The sequence below is a fragment of the Lutjanus erythropterus genome, chromosome 15 (assembly GCF_056507025.1).
Source record: "Lutjanus erythropterus isolate fLutEry1 chromosome 15, fLutEry1.hap2, whole genome shotgun sequence".
NCBI lineage: Eukaryota > Metazoa > Chordata > Actinopteri > Lutjaniformes > Lutjanidae > Lutjanus > Lutjanus erythropterus.
The window spans coordinates 17,265,018-17,287,136 of record NC_139331.1 but is presented as its reverse complement, the minus strand read 5'-3'; the positions used below and the strand labels follow the sequence as shown (position 1 = coordinate 17,287,136).

General features: G+C 39.3%; 1 protein-coding gene across 2 annotated transcripts; it reads right to left on the bottom strand.

The window, feature by feature from the left end:
- Nucleotides 1-574: 574 nt before the first annotated feature.
- Nucleotides 575-21,079, bottom strand: vegfab (vascular endothelial growth factor Ab). Of its 2 annotated transcripts, XM_084736899.1 has the most exons (8): nucleotides 20,397-21,079; nucleotides 17,428-17,470; nucleotides 15,337-15,533; nucleotides 14,274-14,350; nucleotides 10,027-10,059; nucleotides 5,217-5,291; nucleotides 3,465-3,608; nucleotides 575-2,460 (listed from the first exon to the last, which is right to left on the bottom strand). In XM_084736899.1, the coding sequence occupies exons 1-8, from the start codon at nucleotides 20,448-20,450 to the stop codon at nucleotides 2,439-2,441; spliced, it is 645 nt and encodes a 214-aa protein (XP_084593025.1). In that variant the 5' UTR covers nucleotides 20,451-21,079; the 3' UTR covers nucleotides 575-2,438. The 2 variants fall into 2 exon arrangements, with proteins under 2 accessions (XP_084593025.1, XP_084593026.1); XM_084736900.1 differs by lacking the exon at nucleotides 5,217-5,291 and having other exon boundaries at nucleotides 20,397-21,078.
- Nucleotides 21,080-22,119: the final 1,040 nt, after the last annotated feature.

Here is a 22,119-nt window from a genome sequence, read left to right as displayed (position 1 = left end):
GTCCTGAGGTAATTTACAAGTCTAACTGGAGCAATGAAGACGGCAGGCGAGGACAAGAGAGACGTGAAGCAGGCAGGAGCGAGACATAGGCTGAGCATCAGACTGTCAGCGGGGAGCCGAGTTTCACTTTGTTTCTGTCGAGTTTGAAGACAAGCTCATCTTCTCTCTAAAGAGAGAAGGCTGTATTCAGAAGTTTTATTACAGGCAAGGGGTGTAAAAATACTTCCTTTCTTGACATTTGTGTGTTTTGTTTATTTATCAGACTAAAAGCTAAGAGAGCTTGTGAAAACAGCAAAATCACAGCTCAATACATCTCTCACCCGAAACTACAAGGGGTTAGCTGGTTAGTATGCTAACTTCAGTAGGTATCTGTTGCATAAACTCAGTCACGTTCTGTTGATAGTTATTTTCTTTAACATTTAAATGAAGTTCTGTCCATATTTTACATGTTGCTGATTTTAGTTACATTACGTTACGTATGTTAAGTGTCAGTTTGTAGCGTATGACCATGCAGCCGTATTTGACGAGTTGGGTGTGACAGTTAGATTTAACAGATGAAATTATTGCACACTGCTTCAAAGTGCCATTTTATTCGTAAGGCTGAATATCTGTCTGTCTGTCATGAAAAGCGTGCAGGAATTTCTTATTTCGGCAGGGGATTCTCTTACTTATAGATGTGTGAGCATCAGCTTGCTGCACAAAAACATGGAAAACTCATGTTGCCTACTGACATCTCTTGAAAACACAGTATTCACAACACAGCAACCTTTTCCTTATTTTATATAAAAACAATATAATTTGAAAATAAATATGCTTTACTGTTTTACATAGACACAGAAAACATGTTAATAGTGAAGACAAGACAAAGAAAACTAATAATGAGGGCTCTAAGACTGATGGCAGACTGTTATCCAGATTTAAAATGGTGGTGGTGTCGTGGTAGTGTTCGCTGAGCTGCTAGCAGTAGTTTATTTGTATTTGCATCTTGCAGGACGGACAAACACAGGTCCGCTACTTACTTAAATACTTAAATACAACTTACTAACACCTACACACTGATGTGTGGCAACATGAACACACACTCATACACACACAAGTACACAAACACACAGATACACACGTTAAAACTTCTACACAGCACCTACACCCTTAGATACGAGGCTTTGAAAAATCCAGAGGAGATGTTATCAGCACACCAGTACAAATGATCCATTTAGGGAATGTTAATAAATCATTTTTGATTCTTTTTTTTTTTGTTTTGTTTTTTTGATTTTGCGTCTTAAAGCACAGAGTTTCCATGCTGAGAGTAGCCATCAGTGACCTTACACAAGGGGGGAGATAGGACAGCTACAGGTACATAACACTGCATATATAAATAGACCAAATTAAATATGGGTAGAAGACTGAATACTGAAAAATACTCTATAACATTATAAATTATCTAGAATGGACTATGGCATAAAGGCATATTAAGTATGTACAAGTTCAAAGAAGAAGATATGTAATCAATGGATTCTGTATTGAGTTCAACAACTAATAACAAAACTACTTTGACAATCCCCTCTCCTGAAAAAAGGAAACAAAAATAATTTAAAAAGCACTCGAAAGATTTCTCAGTACATTTCGTGAGGCACAGTTTTTCAAATGGAATCAAACTACAGTATAGGATGTTTTCAGTGGTTTTCATGTCGGGCATAGCAAAACATTAGATGCTATATTGATAACCAGTATCCCTTTAAAAGTATATGGCACTCCGGAGTCTCTTCTCCTGCAAGCTGATCACAATAAGTGACATTGTGTTAAGTCCACGTCAGTCCTGCAATGTCCTCATGGGAAAAAGGGCGCAAGATCACGTCGAGACAGATTTGAGATTTCCATCAGCTGTCCCGGTAGTCCTGCTGTTGTAGTCCAAAAGCAAAAAGTAGACATTGACCGATGAAAATCCATCCATCATTTCTGAAATGAGAGCGCTCCCATGTTCCTCTTCAGCCTCACCCGCTATTTTAGCAGTTAAATATATCTCAGATTGAGAGGTTTTGCAGTTTATGATTGACACACAACCACAGTAGACTCATATCCAGTGAAGTAATTGCATACAATGAATTGACAACAAGACTACACCTGCATCACAAGCCTGTTAGAAATGCAAAACCACATGGCGGCTATTTGCTTTTTGTCAAAGGACGGGTTTAGTTATTTGTTTCTGTAGCAGCATAACAAATCTGTACTCTTTTTTTCTTTTATCATGGTGTATATACACGCACAGATATACAGTGGGAGGAAACTTCAGTTCTGTCTCTCTTTGTTCTTTCTCAGTCAGTCCAAGGGGAATGCTTTCCACAGAAAAGAAGAGCTTACGGTTCAAAGGTCAAAGTGCTGTGCTGTGAAATATTTTTAGAATATTCCTTCATCTCGTACATCTGGTGCTCCCACCTCTCTCATCTTCTTGGCTTGTCACATCTAAACAAGAATAAAACAAAACATTTATAAGAATAGGGAATGTTGCAGAAAATAGCATTTAGCATTTATTTGGAGTCGTCTTTGTCTCAAATGACAAACTGACAAATTTAAGACCACTATTCACTCTCCTTTTTAGCTCTGTTTTGGTCTCCACCATCTCCTAAGGGAAATCTGGCTCTTTAGCTGCTAAATGCACCAATATTAAGTTCACGGTGAATGTAACGCTGATGAAAGTATTATGACTCAGTAAACACAGCAAAGTTGCAGGTCATAAAAAAACAAAACAATTAGGCTATTTAATGATGCTATAAACCTTCATAGTGCTAAGGGAAACAGCAGAGTCAGGTAATTGTTTCTTTGTGTCTGTCACTTCAAGCAATTGTCTATCACACAAATGCAAAATACAAAAAAGTCATGTGACCCATTGGTAGTGCTAAAATAGAGACTAGTAATGTACCAATTACGTATCGTCATGCTCACCAAATGTTCTGATCTGATATGTCTCCACGCATTGTTCTTTCTCTCAAACTTTTCTGTCAAAAATAGTAAGACCTTGACAGGTATCTCTGAAGGAGTATAATTAGACACTCATCCAACCTCAGTTTGACCCTTTTACCACATTGTAACGAAAAAAAATTAAGTTCTGTGTAGCTGATTGGTTAATTCAGGCCACATGACCCGTGGCACATTTGGTGCATCTGAAAAGGTGAGACTTTTCTATGTCTGTGCGTCGTGAATGCGCTGAAAAATAACAAATGCGCACTGTGAAAACATTGCTATCGGCTTTGAGTGTGCTTGTGCTTGTGTGTGTGTCTCTTTTTAAAATAATGAATGTGTCTGTGCAGAGAACACAACATCTGAACAAAAGCCTAGGCCACCAGGTCACCCCCAGGCTGATTTTTTAGTATTTTGCACTTTTTCAAACAGAATGAGTTTTTCTTACTTATGCAACATAACTTTGAAGTGATAATCCCACTTTGGCTCTCTTAACTGACAGCACTTACTTGCAGGTCCTCTCGTTGAGCTCTAGCAGGCGTTCTTTACAGTATTCATCTGTGTGTTTGCAGGAGCACCGGCAGGTTGCAGGATCCTGCACGAACAAACGCTTTCTCCTCTCTGAGCAGTGATCACAACAAGGCTCACAAACACTGGACAGACAGAGACAGACAGAGGTGGGGAGGAAGAGGGAGAGAGGCAGATTATCACAGTGTACAATTACCACCCATAAGAAAGGACACCCTCAGGTCAACCCTTTCGTATTCTCCAGTTTGCTCTTCCAAGCCAAGGCCGCACGACAAGTTGTTCTGCATGTGACAGTTGGGTAGTATTGCACACAGTTTCCCACAGAGCCAGCAGACACTCAAGCAGTAAAATTACCCTCGCTCACACCCCCAAACCCTCCTTAGTTGATTGGATCGCTCACAAATGCCTTATGACTGTTAGACATGCAGTGAGCAAAGCCCTGGTTCAGTTCATGCAACACAAAATGACATATATTGGCTTTAAAAATGACAGCACACTTCTCGCTCTCACTCTTACAAAAGGCCAACTCTTGATAAAGAAGACTCAAGGGTCTGCTTGGTGCACCGTTAAGAAAGATTTCATTTTATTGAGTGAAAACTGAAGACTATATTTCCCACAGAGACACATTAGATTCAGAACAGAGGCTGAAAGTGGTTTGAAAATGGACACATAAAGGCTCAGATACTCTGCTGACATCTCAATATACAAATTTCAAATGAACACAAAGACATGTATTCTTTCACAGCATGAAAAAACATGAGATCATCTTTGTTATTTTTGAATAAAATATGGGTGCTTTTGTTTAGTTTCAGAGACTAAAGCAGGCAAGGAAAGACACAAAACAGTACTTGCTAAACAATTTGCTGGTTTACAAATCCCCCCTAGCAAAAAAAAGAAAAAAAGAAAAAAAGGCAATAGATAGCCATCACTCATATCTTTACATTACATAAAAAGTACCAGCATTATGCACAGGACAGCAAAAACCTGTTTGTGAAGATGAAAAGAACAAAGAGTGGAAAGGAGACGGGTACGAGACACAGCAAAGCGGCACAGACTCAACACTGAACACAGGCGTGTGATTACAATCCTGGTGATCCCGACACAGATACCAGGACAGTATGAGGCAGTCTGCGAAGCCATGCTGGTGAGCTGTGATGTGTTTCAGTCGAAGGTTCGAGTTACAGCTAACAGCCGATGTGTTTATATCAGCTTCTTTAAACATGTCCATTATCAGTCATAAAACGAGTTATCTGACAAGATGTTTGGGGCATCTTGTACCTGAAGTTTCTACTGTCTTTCATGATACGCTGCTGTATCTCATCCCAACCATCGACCCCGTCTCATCCACAGACAGATATATATATTCTTGCAAACAGGGAGCTGGTGAGGTTGGGAGGAGATTAGATGGGTATTTTGACAGGTGGAGATGGGTTATGGTTCATTTCTGATGTGGATAGCATGTCTGCTGTACTTCCCTAGTTATTGTGTAAAGTTTTGCTAAAGCTACTTTAGCAAAACATGTTAGCTTATGGACTGATATTTAGAGTACAAAGCACATGACTGACGAGACAAAGTTAGGACAATACACGGAAGCAACATGCTAATTGCTGCGGCTATTGGGCAAATTAAAAGAAGCAAATTAAAAGGGGCAAATGAGCTCCTCCCAAATGAGCTTAATTATGAGAAGCGCAACACTCAGGTGCAGGTAGGTGGAGAAGGCAGAGCTGACATACGCATCGTGAATTGTTTTGTCACGGTTTTTCTTTCGTTTTCTCTTTTGGCCTTTACCCTTGCCTTTCCGGGGTTTTCTGCAAGAAAAAGAGGACAACAACGCAGAGAGATGCCTGAGAGACTGAGGTGTTTAGAAAGTCCTAAACTGGTGATTGCTACAAAACAACACTGATTGATAATGACCTTTTTCAGTTACTGTAAATCAAATTTAAGTAATTTAAAACAGGTTATTTTTTATTTGATTATTGTTAGTGATTAAATGACAACTTGTATCATCATATTATTAGAAAGGCATCAGGTAGTGTTCACATGATATATGCAATATGTCTAAAATGGACAATTTCTCATGTTTTTCAGTGAGGGAGGACATGAATTTTTCACAAAAAACTGTTGAATTAACTTTTTAAATGAAGAAGCAACCAATGACATACATCCTGATTTAAGGTTTAAATATACATCCACAGTACTGTAGCTGACTGTGGGTGGTTTCCACACATAGTTTGAGAATATGATGAATATCAAATGTTCTATGTAAAACACACTATATCGTCCAACTTGGGTTAAAAAAAAAATCTTCTTCTTGTTCTCATAAAACAGTACAATGACTTTGCAGCCTGTAAGCTATCAATAGTTAGAGGTTTGGCTCAGCTGGCTGTTCTGAAATTTCCCAGATGGATTAAGGACAATGAGCTTGGACTTCACCAAAACTGCATCTGGGTCAACTCTTTATGGCTGATTCAAGTTGTTTCAGACCACAGCACAATGAGAGCAAGCTTGTAAGGCACACACCTGGAGTTTCACAGGTGCAGGGTGGATTTAAATATCAGGGTGCGTGTTCAGATACAAGCTGTGTTGCTGTCTAAGATATATACAACTATACAGAAAACTTTTGCGCAACTCAAATAGAAATGCAAAACCATGTTGTGACATGTCTCAGTGGACACTGATGGTGAGTGTATATACAGCACATCAATGCAGATATTTTTAAAGCAGAAAAAATGTGATGGAAAAAATACTCTTTTTACTTCAGCATGATTAGTTCATGGCAAAAGCTAGTGTGTTCAGTAATTATTATATGTGCACAGCACAGCATTATAGAGTCAGACCCAGCATTTGTGATGTCAGCACTCTGCGTACTCTAATCCTTGATTCAATCACATATGGCATTCCCTGTGAAAACCTTAAGGAAAAGCCAACATTTTCAACCTGTTAGCAGCAGGTTGTGTCTGTATTTCCATGATCAGAATGATATAAAATATTTTCTTCTATTAAATCCAAGTAGCACAAACTGTGCTGCTCTGGGCCCCGTTTCCCAGAGCCTTCGTAGCGCTACGTGCATTGTAAGTTGTATTTTAAGGTCTCCCTTAAGGTTACGGGCTGTTTCCCAGAGTTGGGACAACCTTAAGGGAGACCTTAAAATACAACTTACGATGCACGTAGTTCTACGAAGGCTCTGGGAAACGGGGCCCAGATCTTTTGCTTTGCTGGAACGTACATTAGGTTTGCTGTGCAGGTCATGGAAGTAGCTGTCTCAGTCTGTGGGAACACTGGATTTAAAATGTTGGTTTTGCCCTTGGCAACTAGACCCTGCAAGTGAACAACGGGTAAAAACAGCTAATTTACCTGACCACGGTCTTTTCTCAGCCTAAGATACATCAAATGTGGTGAAGCATCACCTTCTCTTTGAATAAATAGCACAACACAATTAATAAAATAACATTTTCTGTCTCCATTTTAAACTTTGAGTATAACTTCTTACACTGTTAAATGAAACAGTGGTCTACAGAGGTTTCCTATAAAGATGTTCCGATAGATTTTTCTTCTTTCCCAGTACTGATTCTGATAACTGAATTCAGTTATCAGAATCAGTTTTTCCAAGACATGATACAATACCAGCGCGCTTAAAAAAAAAAAAAAAATTAAAAAAAATCAATCCACACAAAGAGATTTTGTTCTACCCGAGAACCTGAAAATAGTCCAGCACCATTCACTGTCACAAATGAAAGACCAAAAACAAAGTTGCCCTTTTTTCATAGATCTCCAAAAAATAAACCAGGAACTAAAGATTGAAATTACAGCATCTGTATCTGTGGTTCAGTAACAGAGATTTGTATAACATACACTAGGTACTCAGAGTACCTTGGATACGTCAGTCAGTCCTTCAGTGACTTAGTCAGTCAGGTTTGCAGCATTGGCCTTAACTCCACTAAAAAGCTGGGAAATTCACAGTCCATGGGATTATTCCACCTTCTGACTCCAAAGACCTTCTGTTTGCCACGGGCTGGCTTCAATGACGCCAACTTTACCACTCAGTTTAATGTCTAGGTAAAGCTGTCTCCTCTCTCCTCCACTGACCATTAAATTTGGTCTATTAGCCCAGAAACGGGACCCTTCTACTTTCCAGCAGCATCCAGTTTCAGGGCTAATAAATTATAAGGTATTGGATCAGACTTGCTTACTTGTTGATGCCCAATTCTGCATTTTAGGTGGTTCTGGAGGTAGTACAGGAGGCATTTTTGGACACTGGTATTGGTGTCGGAACAACCCTAGATTCCTAGCTTGCGTTATTAGCTGACATCTGCAGCTGTCAAGGTTGCTAGGCAACAGGAGTGGCGTTAAGTGACACAAGGGTAAAAGAGAGAACAACTGGTGATGCAAACAGGAAATCCTCCATAGACCAGACCATGTCATTGATTTTTCTCAGATATTATGTTTAGCATGTTCACCATCTTGGTTTAACATGTTTGCTTGCTAACATTTGCAAAATGCGAGTCCTGCACTGAGTTGGGACCCTGGGATAACCAGCAAAAAGGTTGTGTAACAGGTAAAAAATATATTCATATAAATTTACAGGTTTGGGCATGAGTAAATGGTAAATGTGTAAAACTGTGGACGGGCAAAGAAATATAATAACCCAAACATTACAATAATATGTTTTTTTTATGACTATTCAGTATTTTTAACATTTTAACATTTTTATTTTATGGCGAAAGCCTACAACACATCGTCCCACATTTGGCCAAGTAATTGGACATCACTGTCTGGTGTCACAGTGATATAGGCTAGCGGATAGCTAAAATGAATGACATTAACGAAAAATAGCCAATGGAGGATAACAAATTGACTGTGAAAATAATGCTGTCACTGTGTTTACTGCTTAAAATGTGCAGAAAAAAATGAGCTTTTGATAGCTGCAAGCAAGTGACATTGTTGCTATGAAAAGTTGCAAGAACACAGGTGCTGTGCCAACTGAGAACACAAGTGAATGACTGTGTTTCTGTGTATAATCACAGGTGCGGTTTTGGCTGCGGCATTTATATCAACAGTTCTCGGTGGGTCTGGATTTGACCTGGAAGACATTGCGGGCAACGGATCTGTTCTGGTACTCAGCTTTGCAGGTGCAGGTTTGCAAAACTGTACCTGTGCAGAACTCTGCTTCGCAGTCTACCAAAACCATGCTTTTGAAATGTTGAACTTAGACGCAGTAGTAGTGGATTGAGCTAAATGCTAACAGCACACAATGTCATACATGTCTAACATGTAGATGTTTTGCAGCTATGATCAGCATGTTCACCATTTTAGTTTAGTGTGTTAGCATGCTATCATTTGCAAATTTGCATTGAACACAAAGTCCAGCAGAGGCTGATGGGAATGTCATTAGTTTCGCAGATATTTAGTCAAAAAGCAAACAACTTTTGACCAAATGGTTGAGCTACATTAAAGGTCAGAGGTCAGGTCCTCTGCAGACCATGAATGTGTTTACCAACTGTCATGACCGTCCATGCACTCGCTGAGGCCACAGATGCTAAATCAGACCCAGCTGGGATTGGATGACGCATATGACACCATTCAATAAGGTTATCCAAGGAACACGTTGAACCTGACGTGTAGCAAATGTTTCCCTGTAATTGTTCAGTTCACTGTAGACATCGACAGTTAATACGTTTCACAACCTCAGCAGCATGACTCAACCTAACAGAATTCCACAGTCCCATCACCGCCGCGAGGTCAGCGTCCAACGTTAAAACCAACATGAAAGTATGAAAGGATCAGAAACAGGAGTTGAATGACCCCAAGACCATCACTTTGTAGACGCACGCCAACCAAAGCCGCACTCGTAAACAGTTAAGGCAAGGTTAAAGAGGAGGTCTCAAAACTAGTCTTTATCTATATGACAAACGACCTGACATAAAAACCAAAATACATCCAACGGCCACCCTGCAATAGAAAGATATTAACAACCGTTCGCAGAGGGAAGATTAAAGAGTTTTAATGACCCTTGGCACACTGACTTGTGCTGCATGGGAAGGGAAGAACACTTAAGCAAGGACCATAAACAGAAAAGTTTAACAAGTCTTCAAAACCACTGTTATCTATAGATATCAGACCAACCAGTAACAGAAGTAACAGGAGTTAAGTGGGATGTAAACAGTATAGAAGAGAGGAGAGGAATGTAAAGATGAGATAGAAATGGGAGGAAAGGTGTAAAGGACAGGTACAGAGAGGGCAATGAACTCATCAAGTGTCACTCATTCACCTGAATGGATTAAGGTGGTATTCCCCAGGTTTATCACCTGAGAGCTGCATGCTAATCTCATGTCATGAGTGTTTTGTGTGTTTTTGAGTGTCTATGTGACAAAATGGAGAGACAGAGGAAAAGGCAGTGAGAAAATAACAAATTAAGTAAGGCAGAGAGTTGCAGATGACGAGAGTGAGTTTGTTTTCAGAGCAAAACAGGAAAAAGATCAAATCTCAAGTTCATTGTTTCCCCCGAAAAACCAAATCTCCATACAGAGAGAATTCTGTACTCACTTTTCTCTCTGTTCTTTCACTTCTTTCTTTAACCTGAAAGGCAGGAACAAAACAACATGACATTAGATCACAGCATGCTGTTGTTTCCTGGTAAACAGATACATATCAAGATCATCAGAGACCAGAGGCTCATTATCAGCATGTGTGGGCTCCCATCAATCTTTTCAAATCATGTTATGTCATTGTACTTTGCCAGAAACTGTGATAAAACTGGCTTTTACTTTCAAATCTTTGGCTTAACAAATGGACCACGTTTATTGGGAAATACGGTAATAGGCACACAAAGGGGAGTGTTCACTGATGGATACACACACGCGCGCGCACACACACACACACACACACACACACACACACACACACACACACACACACACACACACACAAACACACACACACACACATGCACGACTACTGTGGCAGGTTGTCAGGTTTGTTTCACTTCTTGTCCATGTGACAACTCTTGCCGATAAGAGCATGTGGAGCAATAAATTGTCTGGCAACAGTTATCCAAAAGTGTTGGGAAACTTTGTTTCATTCAAGAATGTCACGGACACAACGCCAAGTTTCTATTTGAAACATTGGCACAATAACTTTACTGTAATAATTTCTATTTTAGTGACAGAAATCAGATAATTTACTTAAACATACTAGGAGTTTTACCTGGTTAAGAAACAGTCTCAGTTTGATATTGATGCCTCTATATGACCTACATAAGCAAATTGACTATTTCTATACAGTTTAATGCCTTGAGCCTCTAAAATCAACACAGTATGAAAGTTGTAGTGGCTTTAAGTAAAAGTATTAATACCACTTTGTAAAACTACTTGATTACAAGCAAAAGCACTGAATTCAATTATACTTCAATTAAAAGTAACAGCAGTTGTAACAACAAAATGTTCTAAATAAATGTATGATGTGGTGGGATCTAGCGATGAGCTTGTAGATTGCAAACACCTCATCTCACTCTCTTTTTCCAAGCATGTAGGAGAACATACAGTGGCTGTGCAACTCGCACTAAACGCTAAAGTCCATATGTAGAACCAGTGTTTGGTTTTTCTGTTTTGGGCTGCTGTAGGAACATGATAGGGGAACTTGGCGCACTCCGTAGAGGAGGACCCGCGCCCTCAGTAGATGTAAACGACTCATTCTATATGACTGATAAACGCGATTCTTATTTTCAGGTGATTATAGATTAATGAGGTATTACAGTACTCAGTGTTACATACTGAGTATTTTAGTCCATTTCTGCCATATTCTCCCTATAGATCTAAATCTTACACACTGGACTTTTAAATTTAATTATTGTTACTGCTGCACATAGAGCAGCACTTAAATGTAGATTCTTAAAGGTACAATTCTAAAAATTTTCCTGAAATGAACCGCCCTAACAAAACAAACAAACAAATAAATAAAAAATCCCATTATATAGGATTTTCTTAGGATTATATATACGATTTCTGACAGCTGTGGAGGGTTTCACAGGAAAATGAAACTTGTTGGCCAGTTTTACTGTTTTTGTCATTCAGCCTCCCTGTTATTGTTCCCTCTTCTGCAGATGTATGAATGAATCCTGTAACCAGGAAATTAAGTAGCATATTAGCACTTTCAGTTCCCTTGTCTCAGAGTCAAAGGTTTTTTTTAAATGGGTTTTTGGTCAGATGCCTGAAGTAAGGTCTGTGATTAACACAAGCTTAAGAGATTTTAATGTTTTGTTCTGTGACATAAAATAGATAAATGTCAGTAAACACCCCATTTCTGAGCATTTACGTGGCTTAAAAAAGCGTAAGGTTCGCTTATGGCCTAATTTACATTTTTACCTTTGCTGATTGTACTTATGCTTCGAACATCACTTTAAAAAAGGTTTTTATGTGTGAAGATGATCTTACTGAACAAAACTTGTCAGTATCATAAAGGGCCTCAAAATTAATGGAATTAATGTACTTGAGTACTTTACACCACTGGTTTTATGTCATGTTAAATATTATTTGTTTTTCTGCCTATTTGGAAACATCTAACATTCAAAATTATTTTTGATCTGTTAATAGCACTTAAAGTCTTTATATCCTTTCCAGAACAGCATAAAAAAGTAAAAAATCTAACAGTGCTAAAGCAACTGGGCCTGTAAAATTTTATGCAGCTGCTCTAAAAGTTTATAGGTTCATGTAAATGGTTTTATAGTGAAGTATTGTGTCATCACGGACAGCAGTTCAGACTGACATTTCTTTATAGACAGGGGGGTACACACTCTGACTGGTGCAGTCTCACTGAGACAAACATAATGCAGAGAATTGGCATAAAGTGACAACAGGGCTCGGTTGTCTGCCAATAGTCCTATAATAGTGTTTGCTTGCTTTTTAGTTTTCCTGTAAACGTGGGAGGATGTGTCCCCTCTGTGCAGCTGTGACATATTTTACTAATTAATGTCATACAGCTAAAATCTCAGCCGCCACAATGATCTGATCTGATAAAACATCAGGACGTGATGCGCCTCACCCCTGCAGCCTCAAACAAGAGCGATAAAAGGTGACATATTTGTTGATGATTGACCCGGAGAGCGACAGGATCATCTGGACAAGATGATATGAAGATGAAATATTTACTTTTGCCTTGCCAATTCCTTCATGTCACTCAGCACATGAATATGTCACTAATTTGATCCAGACTTACTTACAGTTACAACACTTCTCTGACTTTACAACAGGCTTTCATATATTATATTGGCTGCCTATCAAAACAAAAGCCAGAATAACAAACTGATCCATAAACTGTATTAATCAGAACTCATTGAGCCTCAAAACTAACCAGAAAAAGTTATAGTAACTAGAAGCCACAAGGAGGACACAGTACTTATCTCAGAGATCAATATCTAAAGCTATCACACCAGTGCAGTTAGAGGTATTACTTCTACATTACCCTAAATAAAACAAAGCATTAAGTAGTGTTCTTCTTATACAAATGCATCTGCTATACTTGACCAATGTGATGGAATAAAGATCAACTAAAACAGTATGGTTGATGCCTGCCAGGTGTGCTTAAACCCGCTTAAGGGCCACATTACAGAATCTTCCTTTCTTAACTTTATCTTATCTCACTTAATCCTATTTTATCTCAGGTTAGGTAATCCTAAATACTCAATCCAACCTAGTTTATCTACATTTCCTAGTAACCAACAGTGGCTTTTTCATACAGCCAAGCAAACATACACAAAAACAAAACAAAACAAAATCAACAATGGGCACTCAACTTCAAGACAGATGATGATTAGAGGTTTTGGTAACATCTATAGAGAAATTCACTGATCTTTTTGGTAAATTTACAATCCATTGTGTGAGAAACAATAAAAGAACTGTCACACGGATTAGACAGCCATATGGTTTGCTTAGTTAACACTACTGTTAGCTACTTTTAGCACTACTGTGAGCAAAGACCACCGTTAGCTACTGTTAGCGAGCACTACTGTAAGCCACTTTTCATGAACAGTCTACTATTAGAGAATACTACCATAGCTAATACTACAGGTGTGAAAGTGAAAATCAGGACAGTTTATTGATTATTCTACAATTAGGAGAATTTATTTAAGATTTTCGGAAGTGCTAACTTGGAGATAAAAGAGAATGGATTAAGATAGCTGACACAGTCTCCACTGTGTCTGGTATCCATTGTGTAAAAACAACAACAACAAAAAAAGCAGCCACCAGATCAAACAAGTCAGCAAATACCATTAGCTATTGTTAGCAAAAAACTACAATTAGCTACTGTAAGCAAATACTACCATTAGCTCCTGTTAGCAAACACTACTATTAGCTGCTTTTAGCTTGCTAGTAGGTTCGCAGCTACTACTGGTGGAAAAGTAAAAATAAGGACAGTTTAACAAGTATCCTATTGTTGGGACAGTTTATTTAAGATTTATTTAAGCTAAGATGCTTGTGTAATACCGATTTAAGTTAAGATAGAAACATTGATTTAGGAACTTTTCATCTGTAATGGCTTTATTCTCAAATTAGGTCAAATCAAGTTAGGAATCAAGTTAAGAAGTTTCTGTAATATGGCCCCAGATTTTTTTTTTTTAAGATCATTGAAATAACAGAACCAAAGATAATGTGCCAGTCTACCTGATGCATTTGTTGAGTGTGTCAGAAAACAATAATTTTACATGACGTTCAACTTCTGCTGTGCTACACAAATGCATAGTCGTTAGTATTTCATTTACATGGTGTGTGTTGCAGTGTGTGTTTAGGGTTTCTTACCTACACTCACATGCGCTGTGTTCTGTAAAACTCATGAAAATATCATTTTGTTGCCTTTGGGGTTTTATTCTTTTAATCTGTAAAAAAGCAGAAGACAGAGAAATCGCCACAGATTTGAATGAAATATACCATGATCCACAGTATTCCTAAACATCTAGTTGTATGTGTTAGAAACATAAAATTCATGACATGGACAGACAAATGCAGAGGGAGAAGGATCAACAACCCAAAGAACTCAAAGACAGAGGATCCACGTGTATTAAGTTTAAGGTGAAATGATTAAGTTTCTTATCTAAAGGTTTCAAACCAGTCTGCATGCAAACTGAAGAGAAAACATCAGATGTGCAGATATACTGAAAAAATGGACCTACTGACAAAGAGTTTGACATAATTCTTTCTTTACATATAAACATCTTAAAAAAAAAATTCAAAGCACATAAAATGCACTTTTGAATAGTGGTCTTTTTGTTTAAGGAAGCCCGTAGATGCATGCGTTCTATGAGTTAATAGATCATTGGTTATCAAGAAAAAAGTTTCTGAATTTGAAAATGATACAAATCTGATGATCATTACTGTACTTATTTTTTGTAATATGATTACATAATTCTTATTACATGTAAATGGTAAGTGCCTAGTCTTAGTTAGTATCACTGGTAACACCTGTGTTTACCCAACTATTTCATATCAATATAACTGGCATGAAAAAGGTATATTTTTCCAGAGGACAGACTGAATCGAGGCAGGAGTGAAAATTTAAAAAGGGGCAAGTATAGGGTTGATTTTTGCCCAAAGGTCACACTTGAGCAGCCTTTGAGCAAACAGCAGGGGCACAGGGGGAATAATGCCAACCAGAAGGGCAGTTGGAGAGCTCTGGGCCAGTCAAAGGAGCATATGTGCCCTCTGGTGTGGCATTTGGGCAAAAATACAGTACTGAACTGTCGATGTAGGTCGCAGACATATCCTGGATAAATAAAGGTGCAAAAAAGGTCATTTTAGAAGAAAAAGCAAAAACACCCCACTGCACAAAACACAAAGTACTGCTGTTGTAAATAATGCTGCTGACCTCCATTGTAATGTTATAGCTGGATGTGGGCATGCACTGCAGCATCTCATCGTTGCAGCAACCAGCGCAGCGCGTCAACACCACGCAGGACGGGATGAAGATGTGCTCCACCTCCTCCGGATACTCCTGAAGTATCTCCACCAGCAGCTCCCGAGGCTGACACAAACTCTTGTTGTACACCTCCATTAAAGGGATCACTGGGAGACAAGAATCACAGCATACGTAGAGGGTTATGAAACGGCAGCAGAGCCCTCTAGTTTAAACCTCTGACCCTTAAATACTACAGTGCTGTAACAATAACACAACTAAAAGGGGACGTGACTTAAAAAATGCTGGCAGGCTCATAGGGGATGAAACACACATACAAGCACACACAGGTTTTACTCTCTATTGTTCCATTCAGATGCACTGGTTTATACAAGTAAATAGAGATTTACCTACTTAAACACACTCACGCACTTTCCCAATGGAATGAGCAACTACTCTACGCTCTTAGAAATAAGGGTCCCAAAAGGGTTCTTTCTGAAGGGCTAAGGTTCTACCCAGAACCATTTGCTTCTGATGAACCCTTTGTGAGGAATGGGTTCCTCAGGGGTTTTCTTTGTAAGACTAAGGGTTTCATTACTAACCCTTTTCATCAAAAGAGCCCTTTTTGGAAGAAGAGTTCTTCAAGGATTGTTGAAATGCTTGATGAACTCATTTGTCAAGACATTGTCAAGGGTTCTTTGTAGCATAATATAAAAGGGTTCTCAGTCGAACCCTCTTAGTGGGTTCTGGATAAAATCCTTGGAATATAAAAGGTCAAAGGTAATTATTTGTAAGAATAAGAACTCCATTAACAACCTTTTTTATCCAAGAGTTGGAATAAAGAGTTCTTCAAGGATTGTTAAAGAAAGAGTTCTTCAAGGATTGCTGAAATCCCTGAAAACTCCCCTCAGGGGTTCTAAACCCTTGGAATATAAAAATGTTTACCTCAGAAATCCCTTGTTGGATTCTTATTAGCACCCTCTGAAGGTAGAAAAGTTCTGGATAAAACCCCCAGAGAGGGTTCCGGGTGGAACCATTACACCATAGAAGTGTTCCTCTCTGAGGTTTTTGGGTGAAACCTTTCACAGACCGTCTCGGTATAACACTTTATGTTGGGTTGTAGGTAGAACTAAGAAAGGGGTCCAACCTTTATGAAAGGTTCCACTTTATAACTTTTCTACAGATCCCACTTGTAACTCTTTCACAGGCCTTTTCCACCAACGTGGAACTGAACTAATCTGGTTCAGGCACCTAATTATGAGCTGTTCTGAGCATTTCCACCAAAAATAAACTGGTTCAGAGCCCTAAAAGTTGGTTCACAGCTGGAACCAAAAATGATCAGGTTTTCCTTGGGAACCAAAGTGGCCGTGTCATATTCTACAGGTTATTGTGTGTTATGTAACGCCATCTGATGATGACATCCTTGATTACAATCTGTAATCAATCTGTATCTGTCTGTCTTGAGCCCATCAGATAACTGCTGGACTTGAGTGTCACTCCACTTTTACCTTCAGTCTACTTGCCCCCTCGCTTCTCTCTGTCTTTGCAGGAGTTCTTCTTGAGAAATATATTAGCAGACAGACACGCAACACCTCCAAAATATCACTGAGAGCCTAAAACAACCCCGGGCTGACAGCCCTCTGGGAAGCCAAACCAAATACACAGGGCCTGAACAATATCATGAAGTTCAGCTTCTTGATTGTCCAAATTAGATTGGGCAACACTGGGATTGTGCAAAATGAAATTGTGGGCCAAGAGGGTGAAATTCCATTCTATAAATGTGTCTGCTCACCATTACATTTCCCCAGCTTAACCTCAAACAAGAAGGAATGCTGTACAGATTGGAAATGTCCAAGTGTTGAGATTTAGGGGTGAAACTGCACACATTTACTAAAAGAAAGGGAGTTTGAGGGGATGAGTTTGGACAGTTGTCCACCAGGAGGCGATAAGTTCCCTGTAATGTCAAGGTAAACCTCAAACCCTGCCTTTTCTCCCTTTTGGCTGTGTGCCAGCCAGGGAGCCCAGTGCAGACTGTATTCCCACGGTGCCCTATGGGACACCTACCGGCATGTGGACCTCGTTCTGGTTCCTTCGGTATGTGGGCGCTCTGCAAGGAGAAAAAAAGGGCTGTTAGTTACAGTAGATTGTGCAAGAGCTCAGAAAAAATGCTCCTCATGCCTTTTACTTATCCAGAGTTGCGCAAAAAATGTATTTGCATGTTGACATTTCTGTTGGCTACTGCCAGAAGCCAGTAAATGAAAAGCACATTACAAATCTTATCTTGGAGAGGGTGCAAATGAGACTCAAATGTTTATACCGTCTTGTATAAGCACTGAAAAAATAAAATAATTATAGTTTTTAAGAGCATGATTCTGATCCTACACCACATCTGAAAATGTTCATGAATTTTTACATTTAAGTTCAGCCAGTAGTTATTTACATATCAGCATTTAATTAAGTTACTTAATTAAGTTGTTGTATAGCCTGTCACGTGCCTGAGATGTGCACATATTCATCAAAAAGTGTCTTGTTACAATTTACATACACTTGCTCATCAAATGTATCAAAAATAAAATCAAAATCATGGTATGAGAAAATTATTAAAATAGAAGTAATTTGTAAAGTGAAAAGATGGAAATTCATTATATACAAAATGATATTATCATATTTTAGGTAATTTTGTCGTGTAAATATGGGTCTGAGCTGTTGACTTCATAATTCAAAGAAATCGGGAGCAGCATATCTGCAGCTAACTGTACCTGCTATTAGCTAGTTAGCTGTGCAGCTAGTGGTTCAAAACGCTGTGGGAGTGTTGCTAAAGGAAATACAGTAATTCACAATGAGCGTGTAGCTGGACCAGACAGAACACCAATTCATGTGGTTAACTTGACCCTGATTATTTTAATTGTTGTACAGTTTTCCTCTACAGTTAAACCCAGGGGATAAAATTTGTCTTATTTGAGAAAAAAGTGCATATTAAAATATTTTAAATCTACTACAAGATGTTTTTAACTGGTTATGGAATAGTAATTAATAATTTAAAATAATAATTTAATACCAATGTCTCTGTATGACCTATACAAGCAAACAAGACTACCTGTGATCGGCCTTTTCTACATAGTTTAGTTATTCTTGCCTGACACCATCAATTCACCTTGAAATCAGATGAAACAAGCCTGTTTTTACATTTTTCTGCCAGTTATGTGTGTGTGTGTGTGTGTGTGTGTGTGTGTGTGTGTGTATGTGTGTGTGTGTGTGTTTGTGTGTGTACGTGTGTATACATATATATACATATATATGTATACAGGGGCCCCCAGAATCAACACAATATGAAAGTTCTTCCTTGTAGTATCTTAAATAATGTAGTTCAAGTATTTCAAACACACAAATACGCGTTCCTAAAGTATTTTGTTATTAACTTATTACAACTATTTTTTTTGCTGCCCAGCAAAATACAAATGACAAACTACTAAATAACAATAAGTAATGAAATATGTATTTTTAAATACATTTTGGTGAAATAGTGCCAATATCTGGCCAAATATTTGACCAAAGGTCCAATGTGCCACACAAGCTGACCTAAATCCCTCATCAGCTACGTGACCAAACTTCAGCTGTTGAATTAACTGTGTTGGTTTTGTATCAGTTACCAAATCTTTAATGTGCGCCTCCACCGCCTCTTGGCAACGCGGATTAATAACAGTTGCCATTAAAACCGGTAAGAATTTCAGCTCGCTCCTTTCCCTCGCAGGGGGTAGCTGTCACCACACCAGTCGGACCACAAAGGACTTTTGGCAGCTTTCCATCCGTGCGCACACTGCGCGCGACTGGATTTCGCCTTTACACACACAGCCATCTCTTTCCCTCACTCTGTCTCTCCCTCCCCAAGTCGCGCAATATCTCGAAATATTGCGTGAGACCTACCCTGCAGCGCCGGCTTGTATTCAGAGAGAAACTTTCTCTCATTCCTTAATGAAAAGTTTAAAAAGGGGGGTCTGTCTGTCTGTCTGTCTGTCTGTGTGGGTGTCGCAGTCTCCACCCCTTTCTGGTGGTGAGAGGGTCCAGTCTTGTGGGCTGAGGGACCCCAACCCTCCAAAACACGATATACTGTATTATTAATGGGTGGGTGTGAAGCTGCGAACACCGGCCCCTTAACCGAGTGATGATAGGCTCACTGATTATTTGCATCCTGATACTATTCAGTGTTGATTGTGGGGGCTTAGCTGTCATTAAACCAACCAGTTAGTTAAATAAACACTTAACTGGACTCTGTAGACGGGGGATATTCCATTAACTTAGACATGAGATGTTGTTGCAACCTAAAACATTCTTTGATTTCTATTAGAAATAATCATTCAGAGTCCAATCATGTTGCTGGAAAATGCAGCCTCCTATTGAAGTGGCATGCTGTGTGTGTGTTTTTTTTTTTTTCACCTTGAAACCTTTGCTCAAAGCCTCTCTGGGCACACTGCGCCTGATTAATGATTATATGGAAAACGATTTACAGTCAGCGGGCTGTCAAACAGCCATTAAAACTCGACTCAACCTCATTAATCTGTGAAGTAAGCCTTGTTTTGTTCTGAAATGGGCGTTAAAAGTCGTATTTCTTCTTATTGAAGCGCCATGAGAAGAGTCTCAGTGCCAGCCAGGAAGAACCTGCTCACATGTCCTAATTCAGAACGGAGCCACTGTGCCTTTAAAGCGTAATAATATCTCCAAGGTGGTTTTAGAGCAGGCCTGCAATCACCCAGCGTCAAACTTCACAACATTATCTAAAAATCATCACATTTGCAACACAAAAAGCGCACCACCCACGAGTGTGTGGGCTCGGTTTATATAGTGTCGGCTTTGCGTAATGGCTGTTTAAATCTCCCAAAGCCACTAAACATTTCAGCTTGTTTAAACATGAGCGATGACCTAGTCGGAGCAAAGGCAAGGACGAGCTACACATTAATGACCACTGGCTCGCAAATAGAGGTCGATTCATGTTTTTTCTTTCTGTTTTTGGGTCCAGTTTGCGCTCTGCGACTCACCTTGACAGCTGACAGCGTCAAAAATAATAGTGTCAAACTGTCAATAAAGTTCATTGTGTTGGAAATCCAATCCAAAGGCAGGCGACGTTTTTAAAATCCAAGAAGAGGCCAAATGTGGCGATTTGTTCTCAAACAACAAGTACAACAACACAACTAAAACTTCTCTAAATAAGGGGCAGGGGGTTGTGGCAAATCCATGTTGGTCCCGGGGTTGGAGCATACAATCCTTTGCGCATAACTTCTTCCTTTCTCAACTGTTGCCAATAATTTTCAAGATATCCAGAAACACGAGAATCCAACACGCATAACGTGTCACATTGTTCCGCAGCACACCTTTATTTTCTTGCAAGGGAATAATAGCAATCCACATTACAAAAATAATCCCATGCTTGTTGCGCCAGCCGTCTCCAAGTATCTGTTCATTGGAAACTTGTAGCCTACTCCTCGGTGCAACTTGAAGCCATGCACCAGGATGACGTTCAATGAAAGAGAAAACCGCACTGAGAGATACTCGTCTCACAAACTTTGTCTATGTGCCCCGCTCTTTCTTTTTTTATTCCTCTGTCACTGCGCACTGAGCGGCTCAGCTCTCTCCGTCCACCTCTGTCTCTGTCTCTCCATACCGTGTCTGTGGAGTGGCAGTCTTACGGTCCGGGGACCAACTGATTGGTGGACGATCGGGACAGGGTAGGTGTGTCCTCTATGGGCTGATGTACAACACTCTGAAGTCTTTTTCAAAAGTTTTCATTAAACGTCGACTCGTGATCACATCAGCAGCGAGCTATAAAAACGCGGAGCTGAGTTTAGACGTGCCGGTCTATTTTTATTTTTTTCTTTTAAGAAAAAAGGAATGAGGGCATCCTGATAATGTGGTTGTGATATGTCATACTGGAGTCACCGGTTGAAATATCAGCCGTTGTTTCCATGATTTTAATCCATTTCATCATCTCACAACGGCAGGTACACTCTGAGAAGTACAGGTGCTAACTGCAATCATAAACGGTTCTTCAGCTCGTACCCCTAGGGGAACCCTCATTGGTTCCTGTCAGAGCCTTTTATAAAAGTTCCACTTGCAACTATTTCAGTGTTCTTCCTAGAATCCAACATAAAGGATTATACATTAGAACCATCTGTGAAAGGTTTCACCCAGAACCCCTTATGCGAAGGTCTAGACCACATCTATGGTGTAATGTTCCGACTAGAATCCTCTCTGGGTTCCTTTCTAAGGGTGCCAACAAGAACCCACCCAGGGAGTTCTACCAAAAGCCTCTATGTACTCCAGGTGTATAATTAAGAACCCAGGTTCTGCTGAGAACCCATTTGTATCTCTGAGAACCCACACAGAGTTATCTATCAAGAACCTTTTTATATTCCAAGGGTTTTATCTAGAACCCACCCAGGACCCTTTTGTATTATGGCATTAAAAAAAAACCTTGACAAACCCTCAATGAAAGAATTTAACAACCTTTGAAAAACTCTCTATTATTTTGATGAAAACTGTTCTCAGTGGAACCCTTGGTCTTTCAAAGAACCCTTGACAAACTTACTTCAAAAGCAAATGGTTCTGCGTAGAACCTTAGCCCTTCAGGAAGAACCCTTTCGGAACCCTTATTTCTAAGAGTGTATGGGCTGCAGATTTAAAAGCTCTATGAAAAATGCACAGTGTGATAATAAACAGCAACCATACTATGGATTAATTGCTGCACTTTATAGTTGTATACAA

Coding starts and splice junctions, on each gene's coding strand:
- vegfab (XM_084736899.1), bottom strand. CDS start 20,450: ATGAACTTTATTGACAGTTTGACACTATTATTTTTGACGCTGTCAGCT. Junction 17,471..20,396: donor TGACGCTGTCAGCTGTCAAG/GTGAGTCGCAGA, acceptor TTCTCCTTGCAG/AGCGCCCACATACCGAAGGA. Junction 10,060..14,273: donor CACAGCGCATGTGAGTGTAG/GTAAGAAACCCT, acceptor CCTGCCTTTCAG/GTTAAAGAAAGAAGTGAAAG.